The sequence below is a fragment of the Phalacrocorax aristotelis genome, chromosome 6 (genome assembly GCF_949628215.1).
Source record: "Phalacrocorax aristotelis chromosome 6, bGulAri2.1, whole genome shotgun sequence".
NCBI classification, from domain to species: Eukaryota; Metazoa; Chordata; class Aves; order Suliformes; family Phalacrocoracidae; genus Phalacrocorax; species Phalacrocorax aristotelis.
In genome coordinates, this window is record NC_134281.1 from 36,841,416 (window position 1) to 36,860,935 (window position 19,520).

Below are 19,520 nucleotides of genomic sequence, written 5' to 3' on the forward strand. Positions count from 1 at the left end.
GTGTTAAATACAAGGGCAAGTGTTTAATATTTTTTTTCTTTCCACACAGTATTATAATTTGTTATATATTTAAATTATAATTTTTAAGGATACACTATTAAAAGCTTTAAACTGTACTATTCATTGAATAAGAATATGGTGTGAGGCTTTTTTGTGTTGGGGTATTTTTGGTTTTGTTTTTTTGTTTTGTGTGGATTTTTTGTTTGTGTTTTATTTGGGTTTTGGTGGGGTTTTGGTTTTTTTTGTTTTTACTTACCCATGCTGGCTATTATACTGTGTACAGGTAACCTAGAAGTTCCATGATAAGATAATTTTGCTTCATGTTTTTTTCTGTGCTTTTCTTGCTTCTTAAAAGCAGAATTCTCTTCTTTGGTGATATTTATATAAAAGCATATGTCTGTAGAACTCATGATATATCGAGGACCTGGATTCAGCAAAATGTTTTTGTTATCTTCCTTTCTAACACCAATCAGACAGACTCCAAACCTTAATTAGAAAAGGAAAGGCATAGTTCATTTTGCATAGTCCTTTATATACCAGAATTTCCACTATCAAAAATGAACCTCCAGTATTTTTTTTATATTGTGCAGATTATGAACACTTCCAGATTTTTGGTTGACAAATATGTTTGACAAATGTTATCTCCTAAATAGGCTACTTCTGATCAAGCAGTTTTTATGAGCTCATGAACCCCTAGGTGTTTGAATCCAGCCTTCTTAATCCCCATTATATTCTTCTAATGCTGTTCCAGTTGATTTTTTTTCTATCAGATGAATTGTCCCTTCTGGGAAAATATTAGTAGAAGAATGGATATATAATGGATATATAATATGAAAAAGTATTCTCCTTGTATGAATAATGAAACAATTGAACGTAATGGAAACCATTTTGAGAATTAGAAATGTATTTGATTAGAGCCAAAAAATAAGGAATTAAAGCAAAAAACATCTTTCATTTATTAAGTATGAGAATAAACTGTGTTCAGGGTTTGATGTATGTTCATTTTGTTCAATATATACAAATAGAAGTGATTTGTGTTCAGTTTGTATGTTCACCTCACGTAGCAGCACTGAAGAAGTGATGCATGATCTGGAACCTAAAGAAGATATATATATAGCATCTAACAGAAAAAAAAATTTGGTTTTATTTTGAACAATCACCAGAATGTACCATGTACCACCTTTAAACTGAACATTTTGGATAAAATGAACACGCCACAAAGGAAGCCAGATTTCCAGCTGACACCTAAATAAATTTAAAAAGAAATACACCAACACCCTTCCACCCACCCATTTCTAGAGTGTTTTGGACAGGGAAAGGGACTCGCATTCTCATATAACCTCTCTAAGGTACTTTTTTTTTTTCTCTGGTTGTCAGGCTTATCCTATATAACCTTTATATTCTGTTCTCTCAGACCAGGCTGGCCTATACAGAACCAACGTGAGTTTTTACCTGACCAGCTGTAACTTGCAGAAGAATATCCATGAAATATAGTAGTAGCCAGATATGTAAACCCAGAAACAAAGTGATGTGTAATACTGCACCTTTGAATGCAGAGCTACATTGCACACAAAACAAATAATTATTTGTTTGAACTTTTAATTGTTGATAGGAAAATAAACGTACCTTTTATGTGCATGGAAAGAAGCATATGTGAAGCTTTTCCCCTCATACTCAGCAAAAAATGTGCTTTCTTCCAGGTTAATATGATACACTTCATTACCAGAGCATCTGCCGTACATTTTCTGCCATTGTTCCGGTGATTGCTGACTCTCCCTGAAACATGTACGGATAAAGAGATAATTTAAAACTTAATGTAAAATTCTTATTGATCAGAACAATGTTTCATGGCAATGGAAACTACAAATATTTATTAAGTGGTCCCATAGGCTAATCTGAAAGATATATTTGAGATTAAAACTTGGTAATACTGTAAATACAGAGATTATTTTAATGAATTAAAGTGCATTTTCTGCTAAGTAATAAGCATATAAGATTATGTACTTTAATATCAGGAGAGATATGGCTGAATTACTTTGAATTCACACCTAAGTAAATTCACCGCAATTTAAAGATGACAGGTGAAACCAACAGCACGCTCATCCTATCCATAAAGACAGTTTCTTCAGATGCTCCATAGCAGATTGTCTGGTTCCTGTTTGAAGTACGTAAGTAATCATTAAAAATAATTTTGTAGGAGACACCCATTTAGCTTTGGTCACTTTGTCTCTAAGGAAGAGTGTTTTTCTGCGTTTGCTTATTGGTTATCTTCAGCATTTACACTACGGGCATTTTTAGTTACTGTGCCTTGTATACTCTGACAAGTATACACCTTTTCTCTGGTGCAAGAAAATAACTTATTACTTTAACCATATTAGGCATATCATCCTTTACTATATGCAGCTAATATTCTTTATCCAAATGCACCGTTAGTGGAAATATTCCAAACCTCAGCTAACACCAAAACTTGCAGAATTGGGGCTTCTGTCAACTTCCTACTTCAATAAGTTTCACGTGGAACCAGGTTCTGTCTGCATGAGTTTTACTGCATATGATGGATGCATGCACATATATGTAAACACACACAAATATATATATCAGATAGGACATAATAAAACTGACGGGTGCGCTCTGCGTTTTGTCGCTTGGAGCTAAGATCTCAGGATACTGGGATATGCTCCTTTGTGCTCATTTATACATTTTTCAATATCTTAACACAATTCCTGTTTTTCTTCAATTTACTATTCTCCTCCCCCTCAGCATAGAAACATTTTGTTCAAGATGGAAATAAGTAGACCGTTTTTATTGCAACAGTATTAACAAACAGTGCACTAGGTGTAGAATAGCAGAACTAGAAATGTAATTACAGACAAAAATTTTTCCATATTTCACATTTCCCCCTAAAATAAAACGTTCACCTGTTTAAAGTCTGCTTGGTTCCAGTTAGCTGTCTAAAAGCTTCCCATGGGGCTGTTCTGTAAAGATCACATTAAGTTCAAGTCAGAAAGGCTATTTTCTTCCAATATGTTGTATCATAATACAAGCCCTAATAAACTTCTATTACTAGGTTAGATAATTAGATAACATTTAAAGAAAAATATTAAGATTAATAATTAAGATCAGTAATGAAATTATAAATATGATTCAAGGTAGAACTTTGGTGTCTTACAGCCCGAGACTGATTTCCATAAACAGCTGAAAAGACAATGGGGTTATTTACATCTAGTTTGTTTCATCTGAAAAGTAGCATTAAAGACCAAAGCCAATTGACACAAACAGCAGCAAACTTCCCCTTAATTTTAATAGTAAGTTGATCTGGCCAATGCTGCTTAGAAAATGTACATTTTCTCCAGACTCCTTATATATTAACACCAGAAGATAAGGTGGTTTTAATTTACGTACATGTGTTTCTTTTTGTTCACTGTTTATTGTATTATCATTCTAATTAGAATAATAGAGAATAATAATTTTTCTTGTGTTCTGCTGCTATGTATTGCCTTAAATTTCCAGTAATTTCCTGGTGTGCTTATCTTAATGATTATCAGAAATGAACTTGAACTATTAACAGTGTCACACTATTTCTGAATAAATATAGTAAGTCGATTCCCTGTGGAGTAAGTTCATTCCTATTTATTACTCTTCCTTGTTATTACTGTTCATTTTTAAGAGTACAAGGAACAGCTGGGACAATGTTTTATCTATGAACTGTCAATGAACTGTTTAATTCCCTTAAAATATAAGTCACTTAGGTTAAGATCATAACTTCACTAAATTAACAAATATTAAGAAGCTGGAATTTGAGAGTCGTCATATTTTCCCTTAATGAATGACTTTTCACTAGGGAAATGACAAAGTAAGAAATGTTCTGGTCAGTTCCTTGAAAATCTCCTCTGGTTACATGCACCTGAATACTGTGTAAAAAGACCCATTTCTTGTGGAATAGAAAGACATAGGTAGTCACTTGAATTTGGTTATCCCTGATAGCAACTTGAACAAACATTCCTAGTCACTGTACTGAAGTTACTAAACTTGTGAGTCAACAGACATAGGGCTTCTGTGAAGGGAAACATGAACTAATTATCAAGAAAGTCTTCCCAACAACTTTGAATAGATTTTAAAGATTACCCACGGTTGGAAGAAGTTTATTCATTGTAGTCTCCCCATAATCCAAGTCTGTTCTTTTTATATAAGGAAGTCAATACTGACAGGGATTTAAAACTTAAGTCCTAAATAAAGTTTAAATCAGGTGCTCATAATAACCAGGATAACAAAAGGATAACGAAACAGGAAATGAGGTAAAGGAAAGCAGTTCTTTGTTAGCATTGGAAGTCTATTTAATAGATACCTTTAATTAGTTCTAATTTAGTATTCATTTTGGGTATAAATGTGTGTATAGTTAAAACTTTTATTTATAGTTTAATCTATTTTCACTTAATCTTTTTACTTATGCTTAGCCACACTCAAATGTTCATCTGACTTCCTCTTTCGTATGCATAAAGGTAATTTAGCCTATTTCAACAGTTAGCAGTTGATTTACCTGTTGTTCAACATTAGAAGATAACTAGAAAAGCAAAAACAATTATTCTGATTTATAAATTTGTCAAATCAGTTTTATGTCTGCAATACAATAATAACCTGTAGATGAAGCTCAAAACTGACACCTATTTTGAAAACAGATTTCCCCCTGAAGACAATGAAGTGCAGAATCATTTGCTTTACCAACACTGTTCAAACACTCCAGAGTCAGTGCAGATCTCAGATGTTTATGAAGAATGTAAGTTTAAAAGAAATTTTTCCTCTTCAACATTAATGTATATTCAATAAGAAAGTTTGAAAATAAATTTATTGACTTAAGTATAATACTTCTAAAGAGCAGATTTATACCTGTATCTAGCTACGAGTTTATTTTAGTTAGCAAGTGTCTAAATCAATTATGGTACTGCTCAAAAAAAATTGTGAATAAAAAAGTATAGTAAGTACAAGGTTGATAAAATTGGGACATTGAAGTGGAAATTCAGGAAAGACATTATTTTCACATATTTAAATATTTCATATTATTTTTTTAATTATGTGTGATAACTGTCCTTTGAATTTATAATATTACATTCAAGAAACACATACTTGATAAAAGTCAATGGTTAAATCTCTAGTTGTTAAAGATCATCTTAAATAAATGTTCAACATAACAAAACTTCCAGATTAAACACGGCCAACCTAACACTTATGAGCAAAAAGTAAGCTCAAGTACATCATTACTTAATGTTTTCAACAGCACGGTAGGGTTTTTTAATAGAATTGGAGCAGTCTAGCAAGAGGATAGCTTTGTCTTAATTTCCTAATTTTGAATGCTTGACTTGGTTACTTACTACCAAAATAGACCTTCAAATGAACATATTAAAAAGTAGGTATTCTTGGGTCTTGTTGGTGCTCTTAAGTAGAACTATGTGATAGATCCACGATTCAATCTGATAAATTGGAAATAGAAATTTTTCATATCCTCTGTTGTGGAAGAGGCATAACAGCATGCAACAAATTGTTAAGTATTGGCGGGGGGGTGTTTCTGTTTGAAATGATAATATCTTGAGTAAAACTTCTTGATGCTTTTTATGTGCAGAAAGTTCCAATTTCTTTTTAAAAATCATAGTTGTCTGGGAGTTCAGGGTGAGCTATTTTCCAAAGAATATCAGTTATAACTTTTACAAAGGCTTGTTGGGTTTTTTGGCTTTTTTTTTTTTTTTAAATGGGAGTACATACTTACTGTCCCCTAGATGTATGAACCAGCAGTGTGATTAATGTAGAGGTAGCTGGGCATATACAATTTAAAGCTAGCATTGCATATTTGAATTCCTCTTCACACACAACATGATCTGTAGAAAAAAAATATATAAACTGTTTTACAAAAATACTTCCCATTGAAAGGAATTACCACTTCCTTTCTTTGACTAGGAAAACGGTGAAGATAAGGACAATCAAAATTTGCCTCCAGATTTTCATCTTCCACTTGAGCCTGTAGAGCAGCCACGTATGATTTGCCCAACAAATGCTCTTTGTCAGATTGCACAGGCAGAGTTAATTTTGCATCCAGTTCATACTTTCTGTCCTGCAGCTACACAGGGAGAGGGTGCAGTGGCTCTGTGAATCCCACTTCCATTATCTTGCTGTGCTAGCTGTATGAGTAAGTCACATAGCATAGTCTAGTTTGTATCTTTTGCACCTTCTGCAGTTTTGCATAAACTGGTATAGAGACATCAAGTGTTGTCCAGAGATATAATTTTGTATTCAAGAAATAGCATACCTAGGATACTGCAGTGGAGGAGTGCTGATCAATTAGGCTGTACTGGCTTCCAGACTGGTTATTTGGCAGTGGCTCTGGGATTTTGTACTGCACTTCAGTATGTGATGTAGATTGACTGATATATCTCCCAGGAACTGCTAACAGCTGCTGCCTCCTTTCAGTCTAGGCAAGGGGGTGCTTGTTTTTTCTTTTCCAGTTTTTTACAACTTTGCATTCTTTTTACCCCGGTCCTTGCGTGGCTTTTGTAATCACAAAATTGTATCTTGTTCGTCCTGGTTTCAACTGGGATACAGTTAATTTTCTTCACTGTAGCTGGTATAGTGCTGCGTTTTGCATTTAATATAAGAATAACATTGATTACACACTGATGCTTTTAACTGTTGCTGGGTAGTGCTTATGCTAGTCAAGGACTTTTCCAGCTTCCCACGCTCTGCTGGGTGCACAAGAAGCCGGGAGGGGAGGGGGCGCAGCCAAGAGAGCTGATCCAAACTGGCCAAAGGGATATTCCATACCATATGACGTCATGCCCAGTACACAAATTGTGGGGAGTTGGCCGGGGGCAGCCATCGCTGCTCGGGGACTGGCTGGACATTGTTTGGCAGGTGGTGAGCGGTTGCATCACTTGTTTTTCCTTAGTTTTGTTTCTCTCTCTTTCATTGTTTTCCTTTTCATTACACCATTATAATTATTATTATTAGTAGTAGTATTAAATTATTAAACTGTTCTTATCTCAACCCACAAGTTTTCTTACTTTTGCCCTTCCGATTCTCTCCCCCATCCCACGGTGGAGGGGGGCAGGGTGGTGAGTGAGCCGCTGCATGGTGTTTAGCTGCGGGACAGGTTAAACCGCAACATCGTCCTTAAAAGAAAGCATGTCTGCACATTAGTACTTGTCGTGATGGACAGTACTATAGACATACCTATTTTTTGCTATCTTTTAATGGAATTTAGGGAAGGGGAGGGGAGAAGAGAAAGCAACAGAGAGGCATTATAGCTAGTATCTGGCTTATACTTAAAACTGCTAAATCTTCTGCACATGCTTTCAGTATTGTATGAATTATTATTCAACTTGGATGGCTAGTCCTTAAAACTCAGTTCACAGTTAAATGCTCTCTCTAGAGCTGGTGACGGAATGAAAAGGAAATAGAAATTACTCTTTAATGTCATTCACGTATACCAGTGACAGTATTGAAACCGACATAAGAAGGGATAAGCACAAAACTTTCAACTTAAACTTCTTGTCAGTGTAGAGACTTAAAGTCATAAAGGTTTTCTAAGGTCATGAAGGCATTTATTGCATGCTAAGTAAATGTCTTCTGAATTTAGTGTTTGATTCAGTCTACAATACTTTCAATGGGAGCAGAATTTGCTTCTGATGAGAAAGAATAATACAAATAGTACAGCTGATGATCAAAACATGAGCCATATGAAAAATACTGAGTAAAAGTAAGCAAATAATCTTCCCACCTAGATCTGAGCTGTCTACATACCTCTACTTCTAGCTGCACTAATGTATCATTGAAATCTTCAGAACCACCTTACCTCTCTAAGCTACTTTCCAGACAGAATTTATAGTATAGCTGTAAGAGTGCCACTTACTGAAAACAAAACTGAGGGCATACTTTGTAGTATGCCCTCTATATTCCATTTTTTTAAATTTCTAGAGGATTTTCAGTAACAGAATCACTGACTACTGGAAGGAGAAATTAATTCTCTCATTGTCTGAAGATCAAGGCTTATTTAAATGTCATAGGGAAGGAAAGAATGAATTTAGTTATATAAAGACACTGTCAAATATAGAACAAAATGGGATTTTTCCTCCCCTAAATATATTTCAGTTATAGCAATTAAATATTTCCTGCAGAAAATGTGTCAGACAGAAATGTGTTCTTTTAGTTGACCATGTGCCATTAATAAATCTATTGTAATTTTAAACTGGAGATTTTGAGAGAGTAAGGCATAGTTGATTGCTTGGATGGAATATCTGCATTCCATTACCATTAGGGCAGATAGCAAAGATTTATGAAGGTGAATATTGACTTCCTGATATTGAAGGAAAGAGAATTCTCCATATTTTTGAATTTGTATAGGATTTTGCCAAACAACCTCCACTTATTTTTTGTTTAGAATGTTGTTGTATTATAGCCAATACTTTTAAAAATAGGAGCAAGAAAAAATATACAGGAAAATTATTCCATCATCTTTTATTTCAGATCTTGTACTTGAACTAAATTGTACATGGTGACCTAAATATATATAAATGAAAATTAATAAATAATGGATGGCATAATGCAAATGTGTATCTCAGACTTAAATTCTCCATATGTTCTATACTCTCCAATGTATATGGTGGACTTTTTGGATGGATTTTATGTAAACTATTGTGTTAATAGAGACTATTACAGCAAAAAGAGATTGTTGTCCTACAATAGCCATCTTAATCTCATATGTGTAAGAGATTCACATTGTGTGGTCGAGTGTTTTCGCATCAGGAGCCATGGAACTGGGACTCGTGGGACTATTTTCATTTCTATTGCAGACTTTGACCTTGCGTGAGCTATTTATGCCCTTCGTGACTTCTTATGCATCTGTAAAATGGGTAGATGAAAATTATACCCTACCTAATTGAGAAGCATTTTGAAACTTTTGAATTCTCAGATGTACTTTGAGAACACCAGGTGAAAGATTTTTCAGTGATCTAATTACCACGATTAGAAATATTGTAGCCGTTTGAATCATGAAGAGAGGTACGATGGGTTTCTTCCCTTGGCTGGAGTTAAGTTCTTGTATTAGACATAGATCAGGTCAAAAATAACTTCCTCATTTCTCCAATTATTTGACAGATTACAGCTTGCCTATAATGTTACTGTGTTTTATATTTATGCTCAGGACTCTTTATTGTGGAGATGCAGTGAGGGCTATACAGAACTTTATCTGATGCTTTGTCTTCTAAAGTGAGTAGGGAGGACGCTGGGTGATAGCTCTCCCACTCCTCAGGTCTAGGACATCTGTCAGGTCTTGTGACAGCAGGCACTAGAATCAGCAAATTACTCATTCAGTGTGGCAGTGGAACAGCAGAGGAAACTGCAGTTTATCCTGAATATTAAATATGTCAAATCAGTTTAACAAACAGAAGTATTTTGATTGTATTTATAGTAAAGAACTATTCCATTTAGAATTTCCTGCAGTTTCTGTTGAAAATATATTTTGACAGAAAATTTGTTGCTAAGTCTGTCTCAAATAGATGTAGTAACGCAGTGCAGTGAGTTATGACTTCTGTAATGCTCTTGAAGATAAAACATACTCAAAATACTGATTTATGCCTGCAGCATCAGCCCTGTGCGAAGAATGTCCTAGACCTGACACGGTTATTCTGGGAAACCTTACTTTTGTCAATTTGATAAGTTAACATGATCACTACCAGACCAGATAGAGAAAAATGCCCATCCATTATCTCTAGACTATTTTTATCTGTAATTGGATAGATGAATCATCTGATGCATTCAATAGCTATTTCAGTGAATCTGGACTATGTTCCTATTGAATAATAAAATAATAAATTAAAATAAATAATAAAAATAAATCAAGGTTTAATGTCAGACTTCACCAGTCTGTGCTAATTCATTGGTGCATTTTGAATAAACAAAGAATGGCAAAGTGTATCCCCAGTCCCTGGAATTGTGTTATCCATAATTTCTGAATAGTCAAGGTAAATGCATGTAATTTATTTTCTAGCAAGTATATAGAAGTTGTATATAGAAGTTGTAAGTTCAACTTGGAAAATACACAAGTTACTCCAGTCTCTGAATTGCATAAATATATTGCTCTGTTGTAGACAATCTTCACTTTTTTCATGTTTGTGCTGAAATATAATGCCAGATGCATGCATTACAGGTACATGGCCTTTTGTAGCCCTGTGTGTTTGAAGGAAAAGCAGGAAGATTAAGAAAACCATATGTAACTACCAGTGAAGAAAAATGTATTACTGAAAGAAGAACTGGGCATGTTAAGGTATTTGAATATTGAAAATTACTAAGGAGTAATCAAAGCATTTCAGCTTAAGACATAAGACTGTTAACAACAGTGATAGTGTTTTGTTGTCCATCTGGTAACTGTCATGTTAGAGACACTGTATATTTATAGAGTGTTCACACCTTGACCTTGCAAAGGAGTTTGCTGGGACAAACACTTATGCCCTGTGCTTTTCAGATTCCACTGAAGAATCTCATTCAAGCACAGAGAAATATTTCCACCATGTTAATATATGCATAAGTTACCATTTTAAACAAAATAGTTAAACTCCACTGTAAAAAATAACAGAGAAAAAGCAGGACGCAAGAGTGTGTGTGTCTGGCATCAGGTGGAAAGACAGGAAACCTGCCTTTCTGACAGGCCCCATTACCCCATGCAAAGTGTCTCCGTTATCTTGCTGTGATGACAAGAGTAAGTTCTCGTACTCTCATTAAAGAGAGGAAGACTGTAAAAGTCTTGTCTACCAGGTGGGAATAAATTATAACAATTACTTGTCTTATATACTGTTTCTGAAGCCTAAGGCAGAAAGCCTCCAGGATGCTATTCTGCAGGAAAACACAGTCAGGTTCTAAATTTCAAGACTGTCTCCTGCAATCTAGGAAAACTGGTCAACCTAATATAAGCTTCTGAGAAACTGGGCTTTAGCGTTTTATAAATTTTCAGTGTAGTTAAAAGTTAAACTTTTGTTAGGAGGACTTTCCAGAACTCTTTGGTTGTATTTTTTCTAAATTTAGTTATAGTCTCTAAACCTGTGTATAAAGAAGGAAAAAAATATAAAGAAATCCTATTACTGAATATTTCAGGTTCATAAACATGCACAATATTGTTTTGGGAAATCCCCAGAAGAAAGGAGTAATTTTTTTAAAGGAATATCAAATTTAAAAGAAGCTTTTGCATTAAGGCAATAATAAAGCAGTCCTGAATCATAACAGGAAAAGCACTTAGAAAAATATTCCATGTTGTTATGACAAACTTTATTCATAAGCACTCTGGACAGGGCTGTAGTCTGCAGTCCCTGCTGGGTACATCTTTCAGAAAGATGTTGAGTTGGATGATATTAATAACCAAAGTAGAGTCCTCTTAGGAGAATGTATGCAAACAAATGTTGTTCTCATGACTCTATCAGTGGCCCAGCCATTTGCAGTAGGTGAGCATCCAGTGGTCATGTTTATACCATGTTTGTAACCCTGCCAAATATAAAACTGCATTAAAAATGTCCAGTGCTTTGAGTAAGATTAAATTCATCTTGAAGGAAGACATGTAATTCTCTGCTTTTACTGTTGTGCAGAGAGAGTGTGTGGAAATGAATGCAGTGATCCCTATGATCCATGTGAAATTCTTTTGGGATGTAAGGTGCTATATAAATATTTAGACTTACAATACAGTATTACTGTAATTAATATTACAGCAGGCTAATGAGGCACAAAATATGTAAGGTCTCCTCAAGCCCTGGAAGAACTACAGAACATAAATGAAGCCAGTAAGATACTGGACTGGTTAAATTCAGTTGAAGGAAATATTACAAAAAGAGGTGTTGGTTTTCTGTTGTTGTTTGCTTTTTTAAAAAAAAAAAAATATGGTCTGAATTCTCAATCTGAGACTTAGAACAGATATGAAAAACTACCTCTGTTTTGCAAGTCTAGTTATATATAAGCTCCTACAGAGACAAGCCATTAAAAATAATTAAACTCTTTTAAAAATACAATTAGGAACAAAAAATTAACACAGTTACCGATAAAGAAAAGTTGTCATGGCTGGGGAGAAGAGATTATGTTTGTGCTGTGGGGTTTTAAGGGGAAGATGAAAAAGCACCATCGTTCTTGACACAACATGCGCGTTCTTCCCTGCTGTGCCATCTCTTACTTCGAGATTACACTTCTATAACTTCAGAACTGCTATTGATGCTTTTTTCCTCTTTTCTGACCTAGTGGTAAATTCAGTAGGTTTTAAAATTACAGCTTTAAATGTTTCTCTGGAATTGTTTTGCACTGGAATTGACTTTTTCATCACATTCTGGGATGATGGAGAAGACTAATATTTTTCCATCGAGTTTTTTTGAATTTTGCATGAATCAGCAATCTTTTCTTCCTTAGAATATCCCTCAAGAAAAATGAATTATCAAAATTACAGTTGAAAAGGAAAGCTTTGCTTCTACTTCATAGAGATATTCCCTAAGGTAGGGAAAAATGAGTTCATTATAAAAGTATTCGCGTATTTTCGCACATACATATATAAATTTCTGTGTGTACCTAGACATGTATGTGTGTGTTTACAGACAAAGAGAGATCTACCTACATAGTGCAGAGAAACAGTCTGTCACATTACAGCTGCTCATTTCTTCTTATAAGAGAGGATTTGTTCGAATTTCTTAATATCATTTTGCATTTTATGTCATAGTTTCTAAGACACATATTTTGCTGGATATAGAATTAAATTACATGTCTCTGCAAAATATTTGAAAGTAATTAGGATAATGTTTTTAGTACCAATTAGAGAAAAAAAACCACAAACATTCCAATGGGCAGATTTTTTTTTTTAATTCTTTGCTGGATAAAACTTGGCCTTTTCTGAGCAGACCTTCTCATATACCCTTTTGTAACAGTATGCTTTAGTAGACAGAAATGATTTAAAGACATGGATACAGCAAGCTGGAAACCTATCCAGATCTATAATTAAGGAGTAACAATGTGTTATATATCAAATAATTCTACTCTGTATATTATGTAACATGAAAGTAACAATCCTTACAAGTGCTTATAAATAAGACTTTAACATAAAGCATGACATTTTACTATTGATAGGATATATACAGACCATGTTATTTTACAACACTGCACTCCTAATGCGCTTCTAACCAGTAAAAACACCTAGGGAATCTCACTTTGCTTGTGTGTTCGTGAAACAAACTGCCAAATACTAACAAGTGTTTCAAATGGCTGAAATCTTATGCTTACCTGCAAACTTGATGTGGAATTTATTCTCAGGTTTCAGTATCTGGACATACAAAGGACAATTTGGAGCGAAGTCTTTAACTGCCCAAGCTCTTAAAATGGTTTGATGATCCTAGAATAGAGTATGAGGTGATGACAGTGAAATACAAATAACCATGTTACACTAGAAAAAACACTTGAACTTGAAGAAAACTCATTTTTAAGACTATATAACACCAGCTGGTGTGGATGTTAATGTACATGTTACATAAGTAATATTACATGTTATGTATATCACATATATATAAATACATAAATACCTATACACATACACAGACAATGCAGTAATTCTGCAGAGACAAGGCTGAGGTACTCTGTGTTCACCAACAAGGTCTCTGAGGCAGGCTTCAAGCAGGAGGAGAATCAACTGCAGTGGATGATTCTAGGCAGGGATTGCTCCAGAGAACTCAACACATACGAGCCCATGGGATCAGATGGGTGCGGAAAGAGCAGGCCAATGTGCTTGTATGGTTCTCGTATGGTTGCTTTCTTATCTTTGAAAGGTTGTGAAGACTGGGGGAGGTCTCCAACAATGGCAGAAAAATTAATAGTTTCACCCATCTTCAGACAAAAACATGATCCGGGGAGCTGCACCTCTGGGCACGTGAATGCTGTGTCTCAGACAGCATTCTCATTTCCCTGTTCAGTCATTACAGTCTGGATGAGTGGAAAACTATATGGGTAAAGTGCTGGATAGGTGATTGGAGTCTTAGGGCAGTGGTAAATGGCATGCACTCTGCCCAGAGACCGGGGCCAAGAGGAGTGTCGCAGGGATCTGCACTGAACCTGTCCCGTTAAACATCTTTATCCATGACTTGGAGGAGGTAAAATAGTGCACAGTCAGCATGTACCAAACTGCAGGGAACAGTCAAAACACTTGAGGGCAGGACTGCCATTGAGATGGACTAAGATAAGATGGAGGAAGGGGCTGACAAGAACCTCGTGAAATTCAGCAGGGGCACAAGCAGACTCCTGTCTCTGGCGCTGAGTAACCACCTGCATTGGCACGGGCTGGGGGCTGACTGGCTAGACAGCAGCTCTGCTGGAAAAGACCTGGGGGTCCTGTCTGAGAGCAAACTGAGCATGGGCTGGTAGCATGCCCTGGCAGCAGAGGCAGCTGACAGCATCCTGGGCTGTTTTAGCACAGCGAGTAGACAGAGGGCAGTGATTATCCTCCCCTGCTCAGCACAAGTTAAACTGAATCTAGACACTGCATCCAGTTTGCAGACCCTCAATACATCAAAGGCATGTATAAGCTGGACTGAGTTCAGCAGAGGGACACCAAGATGATACGGGGCAGAAGCGGAGGCCCTGTGAGGACAGGCTGAGGGAATGGAGCTTGTTCAGCTTGCAGAAGAAACAGCTTCAAGGGAAACTAACAGCAACTCCCAGCATCTATGGAATGGTTACCGAGCAGATGGAGCCAAGCTCTGCATTGGATGTGGAAGATTGGTGGCATTTGGATGTGAAAGAATTGTGTGAAAACTTAGATGGTAGTGATGAGTCATGGCTAATCAAGAATGATGTATTAGATACGTCCTTCCAAAAAGACTCAGAATTTAAATAACATCAAATTTAAATCACATCAGGAATTAAGAGTTTAAAATTGTGGATAATTCCAAAATATATCAGCTCCATTAAAAACAGATCTACGTTTTTGTGCAAGTAAAACATTTGCAGAACTGACATCAGAATTTAGTCAGCTACTGGCCAAAGTATTCCAAGAGATTTCCCAGCCTGTTAGTTTTTGTACTTGTTACCACATGTCAAGAGTAGGTTAACCGCAGAATGAAGACTGCTATCCCATAAAAGTAAAGTATGTGGTAATACATTCATATATTGAATTGCACGGAATATGGCTAATTTCAGTGTATCAGCCGTCAGCTTTCATTTATCTCAGAACTAAACCGGAATACTTGAGAGCTGCATGTAGGAAGCAATACTTGGGTTGAAATGCCGTGCCTAGTCATGAAATTGGTGGTATTAAAAGATAAAAATTAGAGTGATTCATTATGTTTGCAGCATCAGCAATAAGAAAACCTTTCAGAGCCATGAACACCAGGGAAAACCTCTGCCTGGAACAGACCGTAATTGACATTTTCAAACTATAATATTTTAATGTCAACTGAGATGTTAGCAAGTATTTTTTCTACTAGAACGGAGTCATAAGAGGAAGACCTTTTGACGATGGTAAAATATATTATTTCACATTTTTTCTTATTTACAGTTTCATAGATATAGGATTCCTGTGCCCATTCATGAGATTTCAAAACTCAGATGTACCCTGCTATAAGCTTTCCCCGTATGAAATCACTTTGTCTTCATGTTTTCTATAGCATATGGCGAACTATTCCTCTTTAGGGTTTTTTTTTTCGTATTTAGGGTTTTTTGCTGTTTTGTCCTAAGGGAATGAAATGTCAACACACCTTAGAAAGTAGCAAATGGATGGGTAATGGGGTAGATGGTGGTCATACAGATCTACTATAGGAGAAGTAAGAGGTTTGGGAGTGGATTTGGGACAGATTTGAAAAAACTGTGTTGAAGATTTTACCTAATCTTTTTATAGAAAAGGTGTCAGGGAAACACATTCAGAGTCATTTGAAGTGATGGTGAGGCTTCATTGCACAGGGTTTGACATTACCAGTTTCCTCCCTTCCTTTCCGTACCAATCATTCACAGACCACATTGGCTTGCAAAAGTGGTGAGAAAAGGATGTTTCCTGTATGCCACATGCATAGAAAAATAGCTTATATTCAAAGAAATTTAGGTGAAATTATTTTTTTCGTTCTTGAGTATTGCATATATGAGCTAAGATTAAATTTACCGTGTAAACCAAAACTGTACCAGTAAATACAATTTTAGTTGTACATTTCAGACTAAGTTTACTCTTCCTCTTTTCTTCTCAATGTTAGATGTTTTCTTTGAATTTTTTTTAATTAGTATTTTGTCTAAAAAGCCTGTTTTTGTCAGAAGATGCAAGAATTGTTAAAAATAAGACTGAAGACTGATTATTAAAATGATTCAAATGACACTATTTTATTTAAAAACCCCAAACAAAACCTAGACCCATAGAAGTGAGTGCTGTAAAATCAAAACTATGAATCACAATGTAAAATATTTTTAGATAATCGTATAGGAAAAGGAAAGACTCCTTAAAATCTCTTGATGATTATTTGGCACATTTGCTGCTTTAATACTGCAAAATATGCACTGCTTTCCATTTGCTAACTTTTTTCTTGAAGCAGTCTACAAATATGTAATATATATAAAATGGGCACTTAAATGCCCTATAAAGCTTCATAATATCAACTCAGCGTGCATGTACTGTTAATATAATAACCTTGCACTATTGTTTCATTTTCTCTCTTTTCACTTGGCATATACATGTGTTTGTATATATACAACTTGTAGGAGACATGCTTGTCTGCCCTGTAGAAGACTTCAGCAGAGCTGATAATTGCATTTTCTTTGTCTAAATTCTGGAGGGGTTATGAGCAGAGATGAACAGCTTGCTTCTAAGTGAATCCTGTGTTGGTGCAGCTGTCCTTAAAGCTGCATAAACCGACCAAGTGCAATGTAAATCACATGCTCTGCTTGTATGGGATTTCTCATTTCTAACCATTTCACAACTGTCAAGTACATTTTGTGAAATGAGATGTTGTAGCTGATTTATTCCGAACTTCATGGCTAATTTAGGCAAGGCAGTTTGGCTTTTTGATATTTTTTTTCGGTCTCTCAGAAGTTATGAGTATTTTCCCAGGTATTTGCAAGAACCGTTGCTTGTTCTTATCCGTAAATACCCTACAACCTCTGTCACTTCCAAACAGTACGTGCTGAGTGCTTGCATTACTTGACTACACCAGGATTACTCGCTGCCAATTCTGTGGCTTTTGCTAGTGTGTTTTCGGGAGTCTGTTGCTGATTAATCAAATTCAAAGCCCTTAGTTCAGTAAGTTTCAATAGTATAGTAAGAGCACAGATTTATTTCTCAGGGAGTTCAGTGGCTTTCTGCAAGTCCAGTACAGGTTCCTTAGTTGTGAATAAAATTTTTTAAAGCAAGCTGATAGTTTACAAAAAATTAAGTTATTTTTGATACAATTTGCTTCTGGGGGCTCATTTGTCTAGCAAGGAAATAATCTTTTCTTCTTGCTAGCTGCAGCTTATGTTGCTTTTTTTGTTCTTCCTTCTCTGATAAACCATAAGAATAGGTACGGAAACAACTAAGTTTTGATGGCAGGTGAAGTAATTGTAACAAGTACTAATAGCAATATATTAAGAAATACTACATACATAATGCAAAGCCCTCATTTCCCATGTTTTACTGTATCTATTTTTAATATTAAAAAAAAATTGCTATTTCTTATAATGTAGGAGCAAAACAGTATTTTTAAATTGAGATAGCTTAAAACATACTTACTGAATAACAAACACCAGTTTGATCTTGTTAGGGAATTTGTGTCTTAATTTAAATTTGTGAGTATTCAGACTTATTCTGATCTTCCTTTGGAGTTCATGATTGAACCAAATAGAGGCAAGTGTGTGATAATTTAGCATGGAGCTCCTGGCTAAGAATTTAGTGTGGTCATAAATCCCTCCTCAGTGGACTTGTTTTGGATATTTGTGGTTCAGTAGGTAACTTCATTAGTTTGAAGACTTCTAGTTCATACTGAAATAGTTTTATTCTTTTATCACTGATACACTGAGTAGAGGTTTGTATTAGCAGTCTTTCTTTGTGGACAGCAACTTACCTGACTGCAGATAACCAGTAAGATGGGCAAAACCATAGTAACTTATTTAAAGAATCTGGCTATTTTTCACACTTAGAATCAGCCAATATGAAAAATGGTCAAACACTCTCAGATATATTGGTTATTTGGCATTACTCACAAATTAATTTATAAAGTTGAATTCCATCTTTACTTTGTTAGTAGTAAACTTTCAATACTTCAGTAGTTCTGAATGGAAACACCGGTCAGTTGATATATAATCTCTTTTCTTATTTAATAAATATAACTCTCTGAATTGGGAATCTAGAGTAAACACTGATATTACTCCAGGTAATTTGAATAAAATTTTTTGACAGAGTAATACCATTTGAAGTGATTAATGACCAAGTATCACTATATCTATAAGGTACTATGATAGTGCTTATATGGTATTCTGCCATTGTTCCATAAAAAAAGGAGAGAACTCATTAAAATTTGCCTTATCATGAAAATTGTTTTTTTAAAGTACAGTATTCTTATACAGTACTTCATTTTTTGTCCTGTATGAATGTATAAATCTTACTCTTTTTTTAAAGTTCAATTTATAACTACTTTGTGCTGTAAAATCCTAACTTCTTTGTTACATAGGTCATGTAATTTATTTTCTAAAAAGGCAGAAGTAGATATGTTATGTGAAATGAGCTATTAGATCACGTTTCATAAATTTGTGAAATTCTGGCCTTATAGAATCCAATGGAAACTTTTTCATTATCTTATCTGAGACAAGAAGTTCATCCCACATGCAAAATCTCTGTGTAAAAGAGCTAATTTTAATCTGTGCACAGAAGAAGTCTCAGTCCTTGAGAGGAAATAAGGCTGTAAGCGTATAAACAGCGTGCATGTTCATTCTTAAGTTATTTCTTCAAAACTTACAGCTGCTGTCCGGTCCACCTCACAGCGGCTACTTAGAATGAAACAAGCTTCAGCATCATCCATTCTAGAAGAGGGAAAACAAGTCTGTTACATACCAACAAAATACTTATGTGGACTTGTGTTTCATAATGTATAGTCTTGTATGCCTATAGAAACAGAATACAGAGAATGTTTAGTCTGTCGGTTTTCATGCATTATCTGAATGTCAGCAGCGGTCACCCTGTGCACTAACTCATGCTGTACCAGTACTTGACTAGGTCCTGGGAAAATTTATTTCCCTGGTGCCAGCAGAAGCTGTGCCAAAGCAATAAAAGCAGGGTGGCCTCAAACACACTTAATTTGCAAAATAAGTATATATCTGCCATGAGTATAAAAGGTAAGTAAATAGCACTAGTCTGCATAGTGTATAAGGGTATGATATGTACAAGTTATTATTGATAAGAATGAATGAGAGGGGGCAGATGACTTAGCATAGACTTGTCTTGCCTAGTGATACCAGAAAGATGGGTAGATGTAGTAGAATGATGCCTTAGGGATAAACAAACATTCCTGTGTGTGTATGCA

The 19,520-nt window shown here is 35.3% G+C and overlaps 1 protein-coding gene across 8 annotated transcripts in view; it reads right to left on the minus strand.

The window, feature by feature from the left end:
• Positions 1–19,520, minus strand: part of KCNT2 (potassium sodium-activated channel subfamily T member 2) — a 144,411-nt gene that overhangs the window by 39,722 nt on the left and 85,169 nt on the right. For all 8 annotated transcript variants that reach the window (XR_012661174.1, XM_075097210.1, XM_075097207.1 and 5 more), the window contains 6 exons: positions 18,957–19,020; positions 13,282–13,390; positions 5,759–5,867; positions 2,919–2,975; positions 1,627–1,776; positions 257–486 (listed from right to left, as the gene is read on the minus strand). Coding sequence is in view for 7 of the 8 variants with exons in the window: in XM_075097210.1 (XP_074953311.1) it covers positions 257–486; positions 1,627–1,776; positions 2,919–2,975; positions 5,759–5,867; positions 13,282–13,390; positions 18,957–19,020 (719 nt within the window). In the remaining variant the exon portion in view is untranslated. The remainder of the gene's footprint in view (positions 1–256; positions 487–1,626; positions 1,777–2,918; positions 2,976–5,758; positions 5,868–13,281; positions 13,391–18,956; positions 19,021–19,520) is intronic.